Consider the following 23,260-nt stretch of genomic DNA (forward strand, 5'->3'; position numbering starts at 1 on the left):
AGTGCTTTAGTATTTGTAGTGGAGTAGGCGGAGCGAGACCGTGGTTCGAGACCGTTGAGTAATTGTGAATGAGCGCCAGCTGTGCGCACACCGGGCTCGAATCACGTAAGAGATCGGGAGCTTATAAGAGAACGAGCGACCGGACCATCGAAGAGAGAGGACCGGGCCCTGACACATGTTAAGTTTATATTTATATTTATATTTATATTTATATTTATATTTATATTTATATTTATATTTATATTTATATTTATATTTATATTTATATTTATATTTATATTTATATTTATTGTTGCCGGCAGTCGTCCATGAGGGGCTGCTGGCTGTTTATTTACGTTGTTTTTATTTAAAGTCTGTTTAAATGTTTGCCACTGTAGCTCAGTGGTAAGAGCATTGCGTTAGCGTGGGTTCGATCCCAGGGGATGCAAATGCCTATAAAAAATGTATAGGGTAAAGCATTGTAAGTTGCTTTGGATAAAAGCGTCTGCCAAATGCATAAATGTAATGTAATGTTATGTTGCCGGTTCCCGCCTCCTTCCTTCCATATTTTTAATCTTGTTACAGTATTATTCAATATGATTATTCATGATTAAATATTTGTTGGCAATATTCATGAGAAAGAAGCTCTTAACTGAGTTACTATTAGTATCTGCCGAGTGTTATTTTTGTATTGTTATAAATTCTTTTACTTTCTTACTAACAGATGATTTTACTTGGCGTTGTTCCGATTACGACCTTCTGTTGTGTTTGAATATATATATATGTATATATATGTGTGTGTGTATATATGTATATACAGTCTATATATTTCAATAATGAAGGGCTAGGCTATAATATGTGAGCAGATGGGGGTTTAACTTTCAGCAATTGCATTATCCTTAATCTTAATTTTTATCGCACAAAATAACATTTTTTCACACCTAGAGCACCCAATGACCCATGATGCAGTAATGTAATTGTTGTGCTTCTAATATGTAACTGTGATTTTGCCAAATAAGATGTTTTGTTGATTCTGGAACAATTACATTCCTGTTAAAGCAGTTCTCATTTTAATCCCTACCAGTAATCCAAACCCTGAAAATAATTTAGCCCTAATACCAGAAGAAAATGATTGGTTAAGTACGATAAACATGATTAAAACTAACTGTGTGAACTAACTAGTTTCGCTGGTTTTTTATATTCCACATAGACTTGCGAGATGGTTATGCCTTGGCTTTCACACTTCACCGTAGTCCTGTCGAGAACACAACAATGCAGAAGGTAAGAGAGAAAGCATTTTCTCACAGATACTCGAATATCATGAACTACTTTGCTTAATTTGAAGTATGCCTATTACTAATCTAACTTGCTCTATATAGCGTGTTTAACTGTTGGACAGGTGGTTCATGCCCCACCCATCATTTTATTACCATCAAATTCGGATGAATAGAAATAGGTATTTAATGTTTAAAAAGTTTCTAGTCACAACATTGGACATCTAACCCTTTATACAGAAAGCAATATTATGTTGCGTTCCTGCGCCCAGGCTGCTCTTTTACAGTAGTTATATTATCTATGAAAATAACAGTGGCGCATCCATCTGAACAAGTGGTTCTCAAACTGGGGCCCCCAAGATGGATCCAGTTGGGGTACAGATTTTGTGGCATTTTATGAAACATTTTTCTGATGTTTGATGGCATAAAATCTACGAAAAAGTTATATAAGACCACAAAAAATGACGTTCCAGCATTGTATAAATAAAAATGTTTTTGGTTTATTTAAAATGATAAATTTTAGATTATAAGTCTGAGGGGGACACAAAGCGATGCACTCTACACAAAGGGAGCCTTACAATGAAAAAGTTTGAGCACGTACGCACTGTGTGAAAGTCGCAACTAGTCTATATTGAGTTATAAAAGCAACCCCCTCTAATAGGCTTAATTGTATTTCCTTTAGGTGAAGTGTTAATATTTCTGCTTATGTGGTTATGAGTTCAACAATCTGTGTCATGTTTTATACATTTCGTCACTGATTCCAGTCTCAAGATAGAATTAATTTTGTTTTACAGGAGTTCATGCCATATTGGAACCTCACTGTCACAGTGCTGAGAGGGAAATTCAATCAGTCACAGGACCTCTGTGAGCTTCCTTTCTTGCCTAGCATTCTTGACAACTGACCTTGTTTTCTTGTATAATGTAAAGCATGCTCCATTTTCTTATTCTCTTGGACTCCCTCTCTCTCTCTCTCTCTCTCTTGCTCTCTCGCTCTCTTACGCGCTCTCTCTCTCTCTCTCTCTTTTCAGTGACACAGTGTGACTGCTACGTTGTCTTGAAATTACCTACGGCCTGCGCCTGCTCTCATCGAACCAAGACTATCACAAACAACAATGTTCCAGAATGGAACGAAACCTTCCGTTTCCGAGTACACAGTGGTGTCAAGGTATAAATTTGGTTAATTTGAGTCTTTTTTAAACCAGACCATCCAAGCTCGCCTAACAAGTTCATTCTCCAGCCCCACTGTTCTTAAGTGCAACAATGCTCCACATAGTTGATGTCTACGGAGCCCGGGAGAGGACATGCGCGGTTCACTTAGTTTTGTCGTGGCCACGAGATATTAACTCGTGGGAACGTGATATTATGTTGTCGCCACGACATCAGCTTGTTGTGGTAACGACATCCTTATGTTGTGGCCACGCGATGTGAAGTCGTTCCCTCAAGATCCTATAATGTGGGAACGACATCCGTATCTCGTGCCCACGACTTCTTATGTTGAGGGAACGACATCCTTATCTTGTGGCCGCGACTTAGTATGTTGAGGGAACGACATCCTTATCTTGTGGTCAAGACTTAAATGCGTGCGCGTCTAAGCACCTGGAACAATCAGAAATAGATAGGACTATCATCATATTTATTTTTAATTAAGATATATCGCTGAACTTATTAAAACACACACATTCGTTTCCTTTTAGTAGTTTTTATTTTTTCCTGTGATAAATGAATAGGTTTAATTGCGATATGTCTGGGCTGCACGAACATGTCAAAAGCATATTTTTACATTATTCCCCTTGATATTGTAATTATTAAGAATGATTCGTTTTTACATTTTATAATGATTTCAAGGCTCCAATTTCGGCGCGGGATTGCGCACAATTTAAATCTTTTTAATAATGCGAGAAGTTCCGTCACAAGTGTTTCTGGCCTATTTGCTTCATCTCGGATTAAATAGTGAAATAAACCTACTGACGCGATTGAAATGAAATCAATATGTGAGACAGTCTGTCTATATAATTTAATTCCACAATCAGCGTACCAGTCTTCTCTGTCTTTAAATTCATACTGGCCCATATTGCTTTAGAAGTACTGTGCTTCTGTAGCATTCCGGCCGCATCTTGTCCGAAAAGCAAGTTATGAGCCGATTTCATAAAGAGATCTCGGATAATTCATGCATAATGTGTCCCAGGACTTGCCTAGGAGTGTAAAATTATCACGCAAATGTGTTGCAAGATCGTTTGATTTTGGTTCAGACTGCCAGTGATTTTCTGGAATGTGTGCGCGCGTTCACACACATATCGTAACGTTCCCGCAAATATACGTAACGTGTAATGATTAGGGCGATTAGGGCTGTCATGTTGAATGAAATTCTCTTGCGGTGGTTTAGGTGGCTCAATAGCCACTTTCCTTATTGCCAAATATAGGCCCAAATACGATTTATTGTTGGGTTATTATTAAGTAGTATATGTTGTTGCTTTTTAAATGTTAAATACAATACTTTTCATTTATAAATGTATTGTTAATTGTAGAACAACTAAGACCAAATAATAATAATAATTAAAATAACAATATCAAGGGGAATATTGTAAAAAATATGCTTCTGACATCCCAGCCATATCGCAATTAAACCTGTTCATTTATCACAGGAAAAAATTTAAACGACTAAAAGGAAACGAATGTGTGTGTTTTTAATAAGTTCAGCGATATATCTTAATTAAAAATAAATATGATGATAGTCCTATCTATTTCTGATAGTTCCAGGTGCTTAGACGCGCACGCATTTAAGTCGTGACCACAAGATAAGGATGTCGTTCCCTCAACATAAGAAGTCGTGGGCACGAGAAACGGATATCGTTACCTCAACAAGCTGATGTCGTGGCGACAACATATCACGTTCCCTCGAGATAATATGTCGTGGTCTCATCATATTATCACGTTCCCACGAGTTAATATCTCGTGGCCACGACAAAACTAAGTGAACCGCGCCTGTCCTCTCCCGGGCTCCGTAGATGTCACTATTGTCTTGCTAAATTTCAATCCAATTTTCTAATATTTGTTTGTTTTGGGAATTAAATCATAAGACAAAGCAACATGTAAAACCTTAACCTCTTGTTGCTTATCCTCACCTTATCACACTGTTCTTGTTTCTCAGAATATTCTGGAGTTCCACATTTATGATGCGGACAGCCTCACGAGTGACGACTGCTGTTCTAACATCCTGTTTGATATCAGCAACCTCACACTTGGACAAAAGCTGACAAAGTGCTTCTATTCAGATGATAAGGTCAGTTCTCACATCTGTGGACAGTAGAAATAATGTGAATGATAATGTGACTTATAAAGCTTTTTGTACTTTGAGGGCTGCTATATGCAAGCATATGTGAAACAGGCCTAAATACAGTTATATTTTGCATATATATCAACATTGATTTTTAAATGTCTGTTTTATTTCCACAGTATTGTATGAAGTTATTTTTTGCCCATTCCTTTAAATCAGTAGACATCATATTTTAAAAATGTTTATTAGCTGTAGTATGATTAATAAGTTTGATTATAATGTACGTACATTTTTCTCAGACAAAGAATGAGCTGTGGGTGGAGTTAAAGGTGACAGAGAGGTGAGTAAACATTTGTGAAAACATCTGCAATCCAGTAATTTCACTAACAAGTTGCACAGTACACTTGATAGCATTACATTTACATAACTACTAAGTAGCTGTTTCATATTTTTTTTTTCTCTGGTATGTACTAAAGTTCTGAGAGTCCTGTGCAATACCTTTCTAATGGAGTGTTGATGGTAAGAACATTTCTAACAGTACCCAGGGGTGCCGCCAGAATTTCTGGGCCCTATGGAAACCAAAATTTCTGGGCCCCCTACATTTTTTACAGATAAAATTTAACCCAATAAACATGCCCTGTATACTTATAAAAAAGATAATTAGCAAATTGCATAGTTAAAATGTTTAGGATGAGTACAAAGCCTACAAAAACAAGAAAAAATATAGAAATATGTACTTGTTTACATAAAAGGGAGGACATTTATTATCTCAATTGCATTTGCAAGCACAACAGAACATTATGTACACATATTGACATATACTTTACATGAACAAGCTTTAGCTGGGTCAAACTGCTCAATCAGGAAACATCAGCTACAGAAGAGACACGTTTTATTCAATTTTATATTATTATTTTCTGGGGCATTTTATTCATATTAAGAACGTCAAGTTTGACAGCATCGATCGTAGCAGCAGCACTGTCACTTCACAGAACACACGACACGGCAAACTGATTTTGTCGTTTTAGAAGCGTGTAGATTACTTTTTGTTTTGGAAAGTTATCATCATGTGGCGAATACAGTAGATAAGACGTGTTTAGAGGCTAAAATCTTCGCGAAGTTTCGCGCTCAGGCTCACCTTGTTCGGCTGATTAAGACGGGGACGTGGGGGAAGGAGGACGTGGGTGTGCAGCAGCCGCTGATTCTGTGTTCATAATTCAGTAAATATTTTACTAAGCTAGCTAGATAAAAGCAGGTCATGTAGCAAGAAAAATAAGTTTTGGAATACAGGAATAGGGCAAACTACCTTTCTTTTTGAAAAACTGTGTGACATACTGTCGACTTTGGCGTTCTCTGTCTTCTCTTTCCTTCTTTTCTTTCCGTTTTTGATGCCCTGACTTTTGATGTGACTTGCCTGCGTGTGTCACTGTCTGCGCCGCATCATAACAAGTCTAATGAGCAAGAGACGTCACACTAGCGATCGTAACTCGGACAGCGCAGCTGGAATGAACCATTGTGAGAGGGAGCAGGGAGGGGTGTGACTGAAACAGTAATTACATTATTTGTTTTTTAAATATTAAATCTATGGTCAAAACGGACAAAATACACATTTAGTGCACGAGGGCCCCTAGCACATTTAATGTATGTATTAAAAAGAGAAAAGAAATAGGAAAATAAAAAGGGGTCTGCTCTTCTGGGCCCTGAATCAGGCTGGGCCCTTAGAATCGTCCTAACCTTCCACCCCTTTACGGCGCCCATGACAGTACCGCTACACATTTTTGCCACAAAGACATGTTAGAAATTGTGACCTAAATTTACAAATTATATAAAAATAATAAATTAAAAAATTATATTTCAACCTACCTTTATCGAACCATTGAAAGAGTTTTTACAAACACAGCTTTATCACTTTGTGACTTGATGTTCTCAGTAAAATTTTCCTTTTGCTTTATTTTAGGCAGGTCCATTGTGTGCATTAGATGTGAAGGCAGAAAAACGAAAGACTAATGGTAAGAGGCGACCAACAGTAAACAGAGGAGAATGAAATAATCACCAGAGAGATCATTTCTGGGTTCAGACTAATTCAGACTCATTAAACCCCTATTTTAGAAAATAATAATTGTATAAATGTGTCAGTCTAAAAATACTTACTGGTTTTCTGTTATATATCCATTTTTTTTATTGCACATCAGTTTTGTACATTTTTGACATTGCAATAGTTCACTTTAAATGTTTTATTCTGACCTTCTTTATTATTTTCTTAACCACGTTTTTCCAAAACCGTACGATTTAGTTTTTTTCTGTGGAAAACTAACAGATAATTTTGAAGAAATCCTGGACACTCTTCTAATGAAGAACCAAATGAGAACTAGTGCTTACAAAACAGTAATGTGTTTGTTTTCAGTGAATAAACCGCTGTTAAAACTGAGAGGTGCGTTTAAGGAGGACTTTTTGATCTCAGGCCCTGAGGAAAATCCCACTTTCTCACAAACTATGCGCTACTACATCAACCGAGACCTGGAGACTGAATTTAGTCTCATGCCATCACAGGTTTGTGCTTGGTTAGATTGATCTTGTTTACAAAGCAATTTACACTGAAGATCACATAACATTTGAGTTTCAACTTGTTCTTGCTGTAAAGGTTTGAAAACATTAGTATGACAAATTACTGTATATCAAGTACAGCTAGTAGGCAAAATATATAATTGTTTAATCATATGAACCTTGTTTATTTACTGTTGTCTAGGACATGACAGAAGTGGATGGTGTAAATGTGAATGTTGTAGAACCCCTGTCCTCTGTTTCTATTAGACCAATACCAGCCGATACAAAGATCAAACTCTCTTTGCCTGTTGGAGAGGTCAGTACTATAAAGATCAATTTGCTTCATATTGAATTGTAAAGTGAAAAATCGAAACCATGAATGTTTAATAACTCACAACTACTTTCTTAATAGGGTTCAATAGATCTGCAAGTAAAGACAGAGGGCCGGTAAACAGTTTGAATCATTTATTTGTAGTCAGTGTATATTAATAAGCATTGTAGCAACAAAAAGGTTTAAAAAAATTCTCACTCTGTAAATTGTTATTGTTTGCATGCATTTTCAAGGTCTAGTGAAGAAATGAATGTACGTCTGAATTTTGATATCCCGACGGAGGAAAATAATTTTCTGGTAAAAAGGAGAAAAGTGGTGTCACAAGCTCTTCAGAGAGCTCTGCATCTCATCTCTCCCCCTGAACCCAGTAAGGTAATACAGATGAAAATGAGCAACATCAGATCCTGAGTTTCACAAACACGAGCATTATTAGGTTATTAAAGCAAAATCTATATTTTTGTGTTTGATGACCCTCAGGTGCCAGTGGTGGCTGTTGTGTGTTCTGGAGGTGGGTCGAGGGCAATGACGGGCACATATGGAAGTCTTAGGGGACTACAGAAGCTCCAGCTTCTTGATGCTGTCACCTACATCACAGGAGTTTCTGGCTCCACCTGGTGAGCGAAATAAGAACTCTTGACTGTCAGCGTTAATAAATACTGCAGTAACATTTCTATAATGAATAGCATTGTTATAGAAATCTCAGTATAAGTTGCTTTTTGTGTCAATTATAAAAGCCATTGAGTCGCCGTGAACATTGAATAATAGAAAGCTAAACTATTCTTGAAAATATGTTAATGTTTGAGTTTGATATTCTATTTAAACGTCAATGCACAAAAATACCAAGAATGGAAGATCTGTTGTTAAGAGCCTCTTTTCTGTCTTTCAGGGCTTTATCTACTCTTTATGGCGACCCTAACTGGTCTAAAACAGACATGGTTAAGATTATAGAGTCTGCAAAAAAAGAGATATCTAAAAGTACATTTAGTATATTTTCTCTTGAGCAGCTGTGGTACTACAGAGAGAAGATGAAGGAAAAAGAGAAAGAAGGACATCTCGTATCTCTTATTGATTTGTGGGGTCTTGCTATAGAGTATCTTATTCAAGGAAAGGTACTGGATGCATACATTTAAAAATTGTATGTAATAATTATATTTGCTTGTTTGCTGTAAATGACAGAGGTGGAGTGAATAACATCTCTATAATAATGAGTCAGACTTGGGAAACTATGAATAAATGGTTTCTTTTCATAGAATCCCATGGGCACGTTGAGTGAAATGCAGAAGACATTGTCAGAGGGCCAGAACCCTTTACCCATCTTCACAGCTGTTAACATGAAGGACGGCAAGACAGAATGTACAACGGAGGCTGGTATGTACTGTAGCAGTAAGAGACAAAAATATAGCTAATGGCTGTTTAGTTTGTAGTACAGTCCTATACCCCCATGTTTTGCAACTCCATGTTTCCCATGTTTTACTCCCAAAATATAACATATTGTATAGCACAATGTGAAGAGCTTTTTAAAAATGTATTCAAATGTCTGGCTCTGTACATTTTTTTACATGCTAAAACCCAAGCTTATAGTTTAGTTATCCAAAGTGGCCCATGCAGCTTTATTCTTAAATGATAAAAAAATAGATGTAATTCTTCACTGTAGCTTGGGGTGCCTGTGTTTAAAGTACTGTAAGTACAGTATATTAATACTCCCATGTTCATTTTCCCCCATTTAGAATGGTGTGAGTTCACGCCTTATGAAGTTGGAATTTCTAAATATGGTGCATTTGTACCTGCAAAGAACTTTGGTAGTGGATATTATCTTGGTCACATGGTCAAGAAGCTTCCTGAAACAAGGTTGTCCTTTCTATTGGGTGAGTTTGTGCATAATGAGTAGCAATGTGTGTCCTGTTCACACTTGTTGTTAATTCTGCATCTGTAGAAATGCATTTATCTCCTCTTCTGTCAAGTATTCTGCCCTGAACATGAACTTGTAGTGTTATATACTGTATGCACACATGAATGTTTGTATTTTTGTGCTTATTTAGGAATATGGAGCAATGTTTTCTCTCTAAGTCTGACAAAAATCTGGTGTCTCACCACTGGAATTGCCCCTTCATGGGCCCCTGGGAATGGAGGGGAAACCAGTGACACAAGTGAGTTTGTGTTATTAGGTATAAGGTGAACCAGATTTAGTATCCAAGTTGCTGCACCCCAGGCAGTGGTATTCCCAAATTCATATTATGTAATAAAAACAGGCGTTCATGATTATACACAGTGAGTAAATTCGTATATATAATCTATCTCTCTGTTTCATATTAAAGACACTGCTAATAAGGAAAAATCACCCGGCACGTCCTTGGTCAGCCCAGTTACGGACACAGCTCAAATGTTGAGCGGTTTTATGAACAGCCGCCCCATTATCAGCCAGATGTTCAACTTTCTCAGGGGTTTGCAGCTGCACAGGGATTACAATGAGAACTCTGGATTCATCACAGGGAAAGGTTTGGGAAACAAGTGCTATTCACCGAAAGTGTGCATCTTTATGATTTAAAGGGATAAAATTCACCCAAAATTTTTGATTCTGTCATCTACTCACCTTCGAGTTGTTCCAAATCTGTATAAACTAGCAGTATTTATATATACTATATATATTTTTAACACAGAAAAGATATTTGGAAGAATGCTTATAACCAAACAGATCTTGTTCCCTATTGACTCCCATAGTAGGTAAAATTACTTTACCCTTTTTTCGTTCCGTTGAACACGAAAAATATGTTAAGAAATTAGGAAGAAACCGTTCTGGGGAACTTTTGACTACCATTGTAATCTTTCCAAATATGTTAGTCAATGGGGGGCAAAATCTGTCCAAAATGTCTTTCTCTGAATAACAAAAATTTATACAGATTTTGTGAAGTATCCCTATTATTTAATAAGGTATAACATTTTGATTGACCTCAAAACATGTCTTTGACAAGTCAATAATTTTAGACAAAGTCCTATTTATCGATAAGCGCATGGTCTTAAGCGCACGGCACAGGTGCACTCAGGGTGTGTCTTAATCTGGCTCTCCTGTTTTTGCCAAGTGGTTGATATCCTTAGGACAACATCTTATCATTTCATCTGATTTTTGGGGTAGGTTAAAGTTAGGGTTGGGGTTTGGTGTGGGTTTATATTCTATTTATAAAAAAATTGTCCTTAGGTCAACAAAATATGTTGTCCTGAGGACATCAACCACTTGGCAAAATCAGGTCGAGAGTCCGAATCCACTTTTGCTAAGTTTCACGACGGGAAAATGGTCTAAACGGCTTGACCCGATTCTCTTATTGAGTAATGGGTGTTTTATGGGCGTAACATGCAGTAAAGCAATCAGTCTAATTTCTCATTCCCTTTAAGAGCCAGTTGCACTCGTCCGGATTTGCTATGTACACAGTGGAATTTGCAAGAGCAAAGACTGGACACTTCCCCAGAAAAGAACGCATCTGCTCATGAGGTTAAAGCGCGCGAGCAAACCATCTACAGGACAAGACAGATTTTAATCTTTATGTACATTTATGTAATAATCTTTTACATTGTAAACTATGGCTGAAACTGAATTTAAAAAAAAAAAAATTGATAACTCTTGTGTAAACATTACCGTATGCTTCATTATTATGCAAAGATAATTCTTCCATTACATCAGCTATCATGAGATATCTCCTGTTATATATATTATATAATATTCAACTTTTAGAGACCATAACTATTTGATAGCAATTAAAGGTACAGTGTGTAAGATTTTGAAGGATTTATTCACCAAAATGGAATATATAATACAAAACTATGTTGTGAGTGGTGAAGAAATACCTCACAAAATGAACCGAAATGTTTATATTACCTTACAATGAGCCATTTTATGTATATACACCGCGGGCACTTACATGTAATTAATCAATGTGCACAGCCATGTTCCTATAGTAGCACTACACGGACAAACTAAGCGCGTTTCGTAAAACGAAGGATGCACGGGACTATGTTCTTCTTCGGCTGAGTTTTGAGGCAGCTTGCAAAGCGACTACATAGGATTAGCAGAAGAAGAGGAAGAACAATAACAGCATTTTCTTGTCGTGTTTTTATTAGAAATATAAAGGTTTTTTGTTGCAGTAAGAAGCAAAATTTGCGATAATGGCGGACCACACATACTCTGCACAAGAGCCGATAGAGCGTCAATCTGTTCATTCAAAAAAAGAGAAAATACGATGCAGCAAGGCGAAATCGAGACAAAAAAAACGGCAGAAAAACCCAAATAAACATCGGCGTGGCAATTTTATTTATTTTTCTTTGTAAATAAACCTCGTCACTTGACTTGCAAAGGTTACGCTAAGCTGTCTCAGACGACGACATCTCTGTCCTGTGTCCATAGCTTCGGTCTGTTGTTCGCCTGTGAGACGTAGATTGCAATTATCAACACCACCGATAATGGCCGCTATCATTTACGGAACCCTTTTGTCCTGTGACGGCAACCGTAGCTTCTCTAATGGGAGGGAGAGGGGGGTATCGGAGCTGTAGGTTGCAATTTCCTACATCGCCAATAGTGGCCTCTGAAACTTACACAAAGAACCTTTAACATGTCTGTTTAATGATGTCAGTCATTGCATGAAGTGCAATCATGGCTTTTTGCATTTGAAAATCTTGCATAGTCTTAACAATAGTCTTTGCCTGCAGAAAAACATCCAGATGCCTTTCCTAACACCCTGACCCCAGTGGATCCCATGCTTAGTTTGGTTGATGCTGGATTTTCCATTAATACCGGATTCCCTCCTGTGGTAGGCTCTCAAAGACATGCAGATGTTATTATCTCACTAAACTACTCCTGGGACCAAGACCAGTTCATGGTAAGGGAGGCCTGAAAGATTACTAAATGTTTGGTGTAAGGAGGTGATGTATTATCAACATTACTGTACATGTATGTTATTTACGTTTTTGTTACGTTGCCAAATAGGTTCTGAAGCAAACTCACAAGTATTGCTCAGATCGCAAGATACCCTTTCCAAAGATTGATTTCCAAAAGTTGGAGTCAGTGCCACTAAAGGAAGTTTATGTGTTTGAGGATGAAGAAAATCAAGAGGCTCCCATAGTGATTCACTTTCCCTTGGTCAACGTCACATTCAAACAGTTTAAGGCTCCTGGTAAGCACATCCTGATGCATAAGAAAGTTGTTGTAAGGCAGCATCATATTGACATTCCTTAAATATTGTGTTTCTGACTCTAATCTTGTATTACAATAATGTGTTTGGTGCAGGAGTGAAAAGATTAACCGAGAAGGAGCTGAAAGAGGGAGCAGTTGATGTTGAATTCAAAAGTGACTCCTGTCCATATGTCACTCACAAAATGACCTACTCACCGGAGGACTTCGATAAGCTTGTCAACCTCACTTCCTACAACATTATAAACAACAAAGATGTAATTTTGGAAGTGCTGAACAAAGCGGTTAATAGGAAATCCAAATGAAACATCAGAAAATGAGCTGGGCCACTGTTACTTTCAAACACACCACTGAACAGGAAGCTGGTCGTTCACAATGACTAATGTCATTTAAATATCCATCCAGAAAAGAAACAGAATCTCTTGTTAAGTCATTAATTTTAAAGTCTATTAAATTAGTTTGCCATAGTAAGTTAGGGATGCGCAGATACCATTTTTTAAAGACCGAGTACGAGTACCCATATTTGTTTTCTTGTACTAGCCAAAACCAATACCAATGCCGATGCCTGTACCTGTATTTTCCAAGCACAACACACTGAAACTAATAACTCTGCCTCAAAACACATTATGAAGCACAACTTTAAGTCAGGAATGTCAGGTGAGGTATCAGTCTTTGGTGTCGGTATATCTATATGAGTAAGAGTACATGAGCTTGGTATCAGGCCCGATGCAGATACAGTTATCTGTATATCCCTAGTACAATGATTTAGTTAAACACGTGTTTTTTGTATCACTTCACTGAATTTCCTAAATAGAAAAATGCTATATTATTATTATACTGTATTGTTTCAATGTCAGGTGAGGTATCAGTCTTTGGTGTCGGTATATCAATGAGTACGACTACATGAGCTTGGTATCCGGCCCGATATAGCTTCTGGTATCTGTGCATCCCTGGTTAGTACAATGCTTTAGTTAAACATGTGCTTGGTTTCACATCAATGTATTTGCTGAATAAAAAAATGCTATATTATTATTATACTGTGTTGTTTCATGAGTCATTTTCATCTTGTATAGGCAAGAATACTTCAGTCCATTCTCTAATGTAGGCCTTCATATTATTAATTTTCTCATTGTTCTTATATATTGTTGTTTGGGCGTGCCTGACATGCCTTGGCTTATGACGTAACTGAATAGTTTTCCTTTAACTCTCCAACTATCCTTTTTTGTACTGTTTTACCTTAACAGCGGGATTCCAGCCTGTTATGTAACCAATGAAAACATAGTATGTGCGATCAAAAGTCGCTACATTAACGTTTTCATGACCAATAAGCTTAGCACACATTGTTTTCCATACTGTCTATACATAAAACATGATTCTAGAAGAAATAAAAGCACATTTAAGGCATTTTGGCCAGCAGTAATGTTTCCTAAGTCCCCTGATTATACCAGGGCATCATCAGAACCGAATGTTTTCCTCTATGATTCTGGTGTTTGCGGATGGTAGTACAATTATTTGTTTAATATACTTATTGGAAAAGTGTTTTCATATTATTCAACATGATTATTCATGATTAAATACTTTTTTTGCAATGATCATGATAAAGAAGCTATGGCCTCTCTTTACGGTGTACTATTAGTATCTGCTGATTGTTATTTTTGTCGCATAGCAAACAGTAATTTTACTTTATTAACAGATGACTTTACTTGGCGTAGTGCCAATTACGCCCTTCTGTTGTGTTAGAATATGCATGTAGAGTTCATTTCAATAATGAAGGGCTAGGCGGTGATATGTTGGCAGATGAGGGTTTAACTGTCAGAAATTACCTCATCCTTCTTCTTCATCTTTTTTGCACATAATAAAAAAAATTCACACCTAGAGCACCCGTTGACCCATGATGCAGTAATCTTATTGTTGTGGTTCTAATACGTAACTGTGATTTTGCCAAGTAAGATCTTTTCTTGATCCTGGATCAATAACATTCGGGCAGCACTCATTTTAATCCCTACCAGTAATCCAAACTATGATTATAATATAGCCCTTATACCAGAATAAAATGATTGGTTAAGTATGGTATACATGACTAAAACAAACATTGACCCTAAAATTTATTTTACAATCTGATTGGTTATTAGGAAGGTTGCTTCAGTATGAACATGCTTGGTGAGATACCCAGTAAGTTGTTGGTGAAGAAAATGTATTCCAGAGTATAGATACTCAAATAGTTCATTGTAAATCTGTCGATGGTACAAAACACTATCCAATAGTTTATCAGGGCGCATAGGGCTGTGAACAAACAAGTTTTGCTGGTTTTTTATATTCCACATAGACTTGTGAGATGGTTATGCCTTGGCTTTCACACTTCACCGTAGTCCTGTCGAGAACACAACAATGCAGAAGGTAAGAGAGAAAGCATTTTCTCACAGATACTCGAATATCATGAACTACTTTGCTTAATTTGAAGTATGCCTATTACTAATCTAACTTGCTACATAGCGTGTTTAACTGTTGGACAGGTGGGTCATGCCCCAACAATAATTTTATTACTATCAAATTCGGATGAATAGAAATAGGTATTTAATATGTTTAAAAAGTTTCTAGTCACAACATTGGACATCTAACCCTTTATACAGTAAGCAATATTACGTTACGTTCCTGCGCCCAGGCTGCTCTTTTACAGTAGTTATATTATCTATGAAAATAACAGCGGCTCCTCCATCTAAACCAATAGTTTTCAAACTGGGGCCCCCAAGATGGATCCAGTTGGGCCACAGATTTTGTTTCAATTTTCTAAAAAAAAATCTATTTGGGGGGCCACAAAGCAATGCAAACAGGGGGCCTCACAACAAAAAGTTTGAGAACCACTTATCTAAAGTACTGTGGGCGCACGCATCAGCCGATGCAAGATTTTTGCTGAAGTGAAACAAATACAAGAATATTAATAATGTAATATAGTTACACATAGGTCTAGTCTATCTGTACATAAACAAAACAACGTGTTTTAGAAACAACAGATTTTTATGAAAATAATGTTTAAATGTTCCTACAGCCTTTGGAAAGACAAATGTATTTTTAATCTACTATGTTCTGGTGCCTCCTGCCTTGGAAGAGTCAACAAAACACGTACGCACTGTGTGAAACTCGCAACTAGTCTATAATGGGTTATATTTTGAAAAGCAACCCCATCCAAAAGTTTTAAGCGTATTACCTACTTTTAAGGTGAAGTGTTAATATGTATGCTTCTGTGGTTATGAGTTCAACAATCTGTGTCATTTTTTATTCATTTCTTCACTAATTCCAGTCTAAAAATAGATTTAATCTGGTTAAATTCTTATTTACAGGAGTTCATGCCATATTGGAACCTCACTGTCACAGTGCTGAGAGGGAAATTCAATCAGTCACAGGACCTGTGTGAGCTTCCTTTCTTGTCTAGCATTCCTCAGAAATCTTATGTGTTCCCAAATATTGAAAAAATTAAAAGTGAAACTTTAAATAAGAAGTGACTGTACTTCAGACCAGTTATATTTTTGACAACTGACCTTGTTTTCTTGTATAATGCGGCATGCTCCATTTTCTTATTTTCTCTCTCTCTCTCTTGCTCTCTCTCTCTCTCTCTCTCTCTCTCTTTTCAGTGACACAGTGTGACTGCTACGTTGTCTTGAAATTACCTACGGCCTGCGCCTGCTCTCATCGAACCAAGACTATCACAAACAATGATGTTCCAGAATGGAATGAAACCTTCCGTTTCCGAGTACACACTGGTGTCAAGGTGTAAATTTGGTTAATTTTAGGCTTTTTTAAACCAGACCATCCAAGCTCACCTAACAAGTTCATTCTCCAGCCCCACTGTTCTTAAGAAGTGGAACAATGCTCCACATAGTTGATGTCACTATTGTAGAAACATCATTCTACACAAAAAAGAAAAACATCTTTAAACATGTCAGTTTAGTACTGCTGATGCAGTTTATTACTGTCACTATACAATTTTGTAGTTAAACCCCGGAATATTTCCCAAATTTTCTAATATGTCTTTGCTTTGGGAATTAGATCATAAGACAAAGCAACATGTAAAACCTTAACCTCTTGTTGCTTACTGTTCACACTGTTCTTGTTTCTCAGAATATTCTGGAGTTCAACATTTATGATGCGGACAGCCTTACGAGTGACGACTGCTGTTCTACCATCCTGTTTGATATCAGCAACCTCACACTTGGACAAAAGCTGACAAAGTGCTTCTATTCAGATGATAAGGTCAGTTGACAGCATTTGACAGTTATATTTTTACATTTATATAAACATTGCTTCTTTATTTCCACAGTATTGTAAGAAGTTATTTGTTAGTTTGATTATAATGTACGTACATTTTTCTCAGACAAAGAATGAGCTGTGGGTGGAGTTAAAGGTGACAGAGAGGTGAGTAAACATTTGTGAAAACATCTGCAATCCAGTAATTTCACTAACAAGTTGCACAGTACACTTGATAGCATTACATTTACATAACTACTAAGTAGCTGTTTTATATATTTTTTCTCTGGTATATACTAAAGTTCTGAGAGTCCTGTGCAATACCTTTCCAATGGAGTGTTGATGGTAAGAACAGTACCGTAATCTATATTTGTAAAATTTTTACAAACCTTTGAAAGAGTTTTTATACAGCTTTATCACTTTGTGACTTGTTTTTCTTAGTAAAATGGTATGTATTTGAAAAATAAATATTTGGTTTATTTTAGGCAGGTCCATTGTGTGCATTAGACGTGAAGGCAGAAAAACGAAATACTAATGGTAAGAGTCGACCAACAGTAAACAGAGGGGAATGAAATAATCACCAGAGAGATCATTTCTGGGTTCAGACTCATTCGACTTAACTTGCTCAACTCAACTTTATTTTTATAGCGCTTTTTAGATTTTTCATTGTTACAAAGCAGCTGTACATGAGACATTTTGACTACAAGCGAATCAAATATACCTGTAAAAAAAAGAAAAAGGTGAAAACACAAAAGACAGACATACCCACATACAAACGCTCCACACACACAATATGCACACGTACTAACACACATAGACATAGACACACACACACGGACGGACACACAGACAAGAACGCGCCCACGCGCGCACACACATACAGACACGCATGCATGCACGCACGCACAGTGAAAGAACACATTTAAGATAAAGGAGCGAGAAACACAGGTCAAATATTAAACAGACTATAATTCCTTTATGCAATATCAATTATGTAAAACTAAAAAAATAGAATTCTAAATCCAACCCCTATATTAGAAAATAATAATTGTATAAATGTGTCAGTCTAAAAATACTTACTGGTTTTCTGTTATGTATTTATTACACATCAGTTTGTACATTTTTGACATTGCAATAGTTCACTTTAAATGTTTATTCTGACGTTTTTCCAAAACCGTACGATTGAGTTTTTTTCTTTGGAAACAAACAAATCCTGGACATTCTTCTAATGAAGAACCAAATGAGAACTAGTGCTTACAAAACAGTAATGTGTTTGTTTTCAGTGAATAACCTGCTGTTAAAACTGAGAGGTGCGTTTAAGGAGGACTTTTTGATCTCAGGCCCTGAGGAAAATCCCACTTTCTCACAAACTATGCGCTATTACATCAACCGAGACCTGGAGACTGAATTTAGTCTCATGCCATCACAGGTGTGTGCTTAGTTACATTGATCTTGTTTACAAAGCTATTTACACTGAAGATCACATAACATTTGAGTTTCAACTTGTTCTTGCTGTTAAGGTTTGAAAACATTAGTATGACAAATTACTGTATATCAAGTACAGCTAGTAGGCAAAATATATAATTGTTTAATCATATGAACCTTGTTTATTTACTGTTGTCTAGGACTTGACAGAAGTGGATGGTGCAAATGTGAATGCTGTAGAACCCCTGTCCTCTGTTTCTATTAGACCAATACCAGTCAAAAAAAAGATCAAACTCTCTTTGCCTGTTGGAGAGGTCAGTACTAAAAATATCAACTATAACTTCACATTCAATTGAAAAGTGAAAAATTTGAACCGTGATTGTTTAATAACTGCAAAGAATTTTGTTTAATAGGGTACCATAGATCTGCAAGTAAAGACAGAGGACCGGTAAACAGTTTGAATCATATTTGTATTATTAATAAAAATTGTAGCAACAAAAATGTTTAAATTCTCAGTCTGTAAGTTATTATTAATTATATGCATTTTCAAGGTCTAGGGAAGACATGAATGTACGTCTTGATTTTGATATCCCGAATGAGGAAAAAACTTTCCTGGTAAAAAGGAGAAAAGTTGTGTCACAAGCTCTACAGAGTTCTCTGAAACTCACCTCTCCCCCTGAACCCAGCAAGGTAGGGAAACAAATACAAACGTTTGTACAATCATAATTTCTATCTATTTATTTGATTTATTTCTATTTTTTCAGGTGCCAGTGGTGGCTGTGGTGTGTTCTGGAGGTGGGTCGAGGGCAATGACGGGCACATATGGAAGTCTTAGGGGACTACAGAAGCTCCAGCTTCTTGATGCTGTCACCTACATCACAGGAGTTTCTGGTTCTACCTGGTGAGTGAAAAAATAACTACAGGCTCCATGGTTCACAATCATAGTACAATTTATATTCTTTTATGTTCTCTCATTGGCTCATAGGGCTTTGGCATCTCTTTATGGTGATGCTGACTGGTCAAGCAGTGATCTGAATGTGACTATGGAGTCTGTGAAAAAGGAGATCTCTAAAAGTGTGTTCAGTTTATTTTCACTAGAGCAGCTACGACTCTACAGGGAAAAGATGGAAGAGAAAGAAAAACAAGGACATCTCGTCTCTCTCATCGACATGTGGGGTCTGGTTATTGAGTATCTCATCCAAGGGAAGGTACAGAGATTTGACTGCTAGTTTTTGTGTCAAAATCCTAGTACGTTTGTAATGCAGTTAGGATCACACAGATGCACAAATTTTATCATTGTCTCCATTAAAGATTTTTAAGTTAGTCCTAACTTTTTTATTCAGAAAAAAATGGTTAAACTCTCTGAACAGCAGAAGGCCCTCTTAAAGGGCCAGAACCCACTTCCAATCTACACAGCTCTCAACATGAAGAATGGCAAGACTGGATCTACAGTAGAGTCTGGTAAAATATTTGTGTCTTTTCACTGAAAAATATAGTGACTCAATAATTCTGATACAGCGGTGGAAAAAAACAGTTGTATGATGTCCCCTCTAAACAATCACTAACATCCAGTTTGTGTTTTTCTTTGCTGTCTTATTCAGAATGGTGTGAATTCACGCCGTATGAGGTTGGATTTCTCAAGTATGGAGCCTTCATACCTGCACGGAACTTTGGGAGTGAATATTATCTTGGTCACATGGTCAGGAAACTCCCTGAAACTGGGATGTTTACTCTATTGGGTAAATAGATAAACACATCGATTTACAGTAAATCGGTTTACTGATATGTTTATTTGGAGAAGTCCACAACAGTGATGGAAGTTTCACATTAGGAAACGATTAAAGACGTATTAAAAAGGATGTGTATGGGTTTCTGTTTCAAGGAACGTGGAGCAGTGCTTTCTCTCTGAGTTTGACTCAGATTTGGGGTACTGTCACTGGAGTCATTCCATCCTGGGCTAAAAAGATTGGAGAAGATGTGAAGCAGACAGGTGAGAGAATGGCAATACCAACAGCTAGGTATGTTTTAATAACTACTTATTTTAATGGCATTATCCTGCTTTAACTGTAGACACGGATGATAAAGCGTCAACGCTTGACACGCTTCATGTCAGTCCTATGACTGAACTGGCAAAGAGGATGAGCAACTTTCTGACCGGCCGCCCCATTATCAGTCAAGTGCACAATTTTATGAGAGGATTCCTCCTGCACAGGAACTACAGTCAGAACAGTGACTTTTCGGCAGATGATGGTCAGAACATCATTTGTTTAGTCTTGTCAGTGCTGCTCAGTGTCAATTGAATTGAATATAATGGGATCTTTCTACTGTGTGTCCAGAAACCCATCCAGATGCTTTCCCTAACTCTCTGACACCAGCAGACCCCACCATCGGCCTTGTAGATGCTGGTGCTTTACTCAATTTGGCATTTCCTCCAGTGCTTCGCCCTAAGAGACGTGCAGATGTTATTCTATCTCTGAACAACACTTGGAATGTGGACCCCTTCAAGGTGAGCGAGACCTTAATGACTAATAGTGGGTCAGTGTCTGACGTAAATGTATATAGATTTTTTTATTTTGTTTTTGTAATGTTTGTGTGTGTGTGTCCAATAGATCCTGAAGCAAACTCAGGAGTACTGCAGTAAACACAAGATTCCATTTCCAAAGATCGATTTCAAAAAGTTGGAGTCAGAGCCAATGAAGGAAATTTATGTGTTTGAGGAAAAAGAAAATCCAGAGGCTCCCATAGTGCTTCACTTTCCCCTGATCAACATCACATTCAAACAGTTCAAGGCTCCTGGTAAGCACATCCAACACTTTAGACACACAAGCTGTAATTTCACAGAATTATGACCATAACATTTCCACAGTAAGCTATTAAGAATCTCACATGAATATTGTCCTACAGCATGGAGACCTGGAACACTTAAATGCACTTCTGCAACATCAAATAAATGTTTTTATGTGTGTATTTGTGTGATAGGAGTGAAGAGAGAGGGTATGACTGAGATGAAGGATGGAGATTTTGACATTGACTACACCAGTGTCACGAGTCCGTTTGCTACCTCCAGACTGACTTATACACCTGAGGACTTCCAGAAATTGGCCGACCTCACCACCTACAACATTGTTAACAACAAAGACATAATTTTAAACGCACTGAACAAAGCTATTAGAAAAACATGAAGTGATTCCAAATTCCAATGTCAGAGAGATTTATCCTTGGATTTGAAGTAGATTTAAAATACGCTGTGTTAAATATGTGCGATTAATAAAGGTTTATTTATATTCATTATTTGTCATGACTGTGATTGGGATTTTCTTAAATTTTGGACGACTAGATAGACCTTTTGTGTCAAGAAGCCTGGTTTTATAAATCATCAGTCAGCTTAAGCTTACATTTGTTCAATGCCATTCTTGGTCAAATGTGTTATTACTAGCAAACAAAGCAAGTCCTAGTAACCAAATTGTCATCCACACTAGTGATGTGACATTTGAACCGAGGCAAAAATGGGCGTGCAGATGAAGCCATGATTCGAACCTTGGGCATTTTCCAAACAGCATTTATGCGCCCTTGAAGGGCCCATGGTGAAGGGGAAGCCATTTGTAGGGGCGTTCCAAACAAAAGTGAACACCTGAATCCCTTCGCGATTGGCGCTTTCAGAAGTCCGTTCGCGAAAGGTACATTCCATGGTCACTTTCACGGAAGTGAGGTCCATTTGTGATGACGTGATCTTGGATTATGAGTTCTCGCGACGCAATTTGAAGCAAATATTGAGCGGGATTTTGACGTTACCTAAATTTAAATATACAATAATTTAGTTTGTATATGTTTTACACTATTTTTGTCAGTGATAAATATGATTTAACGTAATTTTCTTTATAAAGTGACAAAACAAGGTGAAATATATTAAACACAATTACACAATATACAACAAAAAATATTGAAATTGTTGTTTATTTTCAACAAACTAGCGTTGTATTCACAGTGCACGTGCGTCTTTGTCAAGGTAACATTTGGCCTATCATTCCCTTTGTAAAGGGAGTTCCAAACGCATAAATGAGAGACATGTGCCCTACACCCTTCAAAGAGTTCACTTCAAGGGCTCAGCCCTTCGAAGGTAGTAGTGCATAGGCATGCTCACTTCCTTTTGGAAAATATCCCTTGTGTTGTAGACTAAGAAATCACGTGACCATAACAAACGAAGCTTCGCATTCTGCTCAGTCACGTGCACATTTCACTTTGCATGTCAGAATGTTCGAACCCCACAGCTTTTTTAGTAGCTATTTGCATATTCACATTTTAGTCGCACATAATAAGGTATTTATAGTATTGTATGTACATATGTTTTCTTGGCACACTATATGCCCCTTAGTGCCAATTGGGCATCGTTTAAATGCCATGTACCCATCCTCTGATGGCTACTTCCAGAAGGATAATGCAGCATGTCATAAAGCTGGAATCATTTCAAGTTGGTTTCTTGAACATGACAATGAGTTCACTGTACTAAAATGGCCCCCACAGTCACCAGATCTCAACCCAATAGAGCATCTTTGGGATGTGGTGGAAAGGGATCTTCGTGCATCCCACAAATCTCCATCAACTGCAAGATGCTATCCTATCAATATGGGCCAACATTTCTAAAGAATGCTTTCAGCACCTTGTTGAATCAATGCCAGATAGAATTAAGTTCTGAAGGTGAAAGGGGGTCAAACACAGTATTAGTATGGTGTTCCTAATAATCCTTTAGGTGAGTGTATAATTCAAAGGGATAACAACAAACACAAATAAATACTGTATAATAAATGTCACAATCAACTGCTAAGTCATTATTTAGTAGAAGGAAGAATTTGATATGATGTTACCCTGCCATTCATTCTGATTCCATCAGCGCAAGCGCTGTCACTCCTGTGCATGACTGCGTGTTCATCTATTACATCCACAATATGTTTTATATTGATTGGCGTCGTAAATTGAAAGCGTCTGAAAAACGATAAAGAGCTTCTAAGTACACTTTT

At 37.2% G+C, this 23,260-nt stretch overlaps 2 protein-coding genes across 2 annotated transcripts; both read left to right on the forward strand.

The window, feature by feature from the left end:
* Positions 1-1,212: 1,212 nt before the first annotated feature.
* On the forward strand, positions 1,213-13,425 carry LOC130436426 (cytosolic phospholipase A2 zeta-like). The gene is made up of 20 exons (XM_056767067.1): positions 1,213-1,260; positions 2,048-2,117; positions 2,282-2,418; positions 4,402-4,533; positions 4,827-4,867; positions 5,004-5,046; positions 6,485-6,536; positions 6,932-7,077; positions 7,274-7,387; positions 7,484-7,518; positions 7,636-7,774; positions 7,880-8,016; positions 8,289-8,511; positions 8,653-8,770; positions 9,130-9,267; positions 9,442-9,549; positions 9,718-9,897; positions 12,098-12,267; positions 12,375-12,561; positions 12,675-13,425. The coding sequence occupies exons 1-20, from the start codon at positions 1,252-1,254 to the stop codon at positions 12,881-12,883; spliced, it is 2,388 nt and encodes a 795-aa protein (XP_056623045.1). The 5' UTR covers positions 1,213-1,251; the 3' UTR covers positions 12,884-13,425.
* A 1,512-nt stretch (positions 13,426-14,937) lies between these two features.
* On the forward strand, positions 14,938-21,533 carry LOC130436427 (cytosolic phospholipase A2 delta-like). The gene is made up of 20 exons (XM_056767068.1): positions 14,938-14,975; positions 15,917-15,986; positions 16,208-16,344; positions 16,695-16,826; positions 16,948-16,988; positions 17,123-17,165; positions 17,306-17,357; positions 18,104-18,249; positions 18,446-18,559; positions 18,659-18,693; positions 18,797-18,935; positions 19,010-19,146; positions 19,231-19,453; positions 19,589-19,706; positions 19,847-19,984; positions 20,128-20,235; positions 20,316-20,495; positions 20,582-20,751; positions 20,855-21,041; positions 21,225-21,533. Exons 1-20 carry the CDS (start codon positions 14,967-14,969, stop codon positions 21,425-21,427), a joined length of 2,382 nt encoding a protein of 793 aa, XP_056623046.1. The 5' UTR covers positions 14,938-14,966; the 3' UTR covers positions 21,428-21,533.
* The last annotated feature ends 1,727 nt before the right edge of the window (positions 21,534-23,260 follow it).

Source organism: Triplophysa dalaica, chromosome 15 (genome assembly GCF_015846415.1).
Source record: "Triplophysa dalaica isolate WHDGS20190420 chromosome 15, ASM1584641v1, whole genome shotgun sequence".
NCBI classification, from domain to species: Eukaryota; Metazoa; Chordata; class Actinopteri; order Cypriniformes; family Nemacheilidae; genus Triplophysa; species Triplophysa dalaica.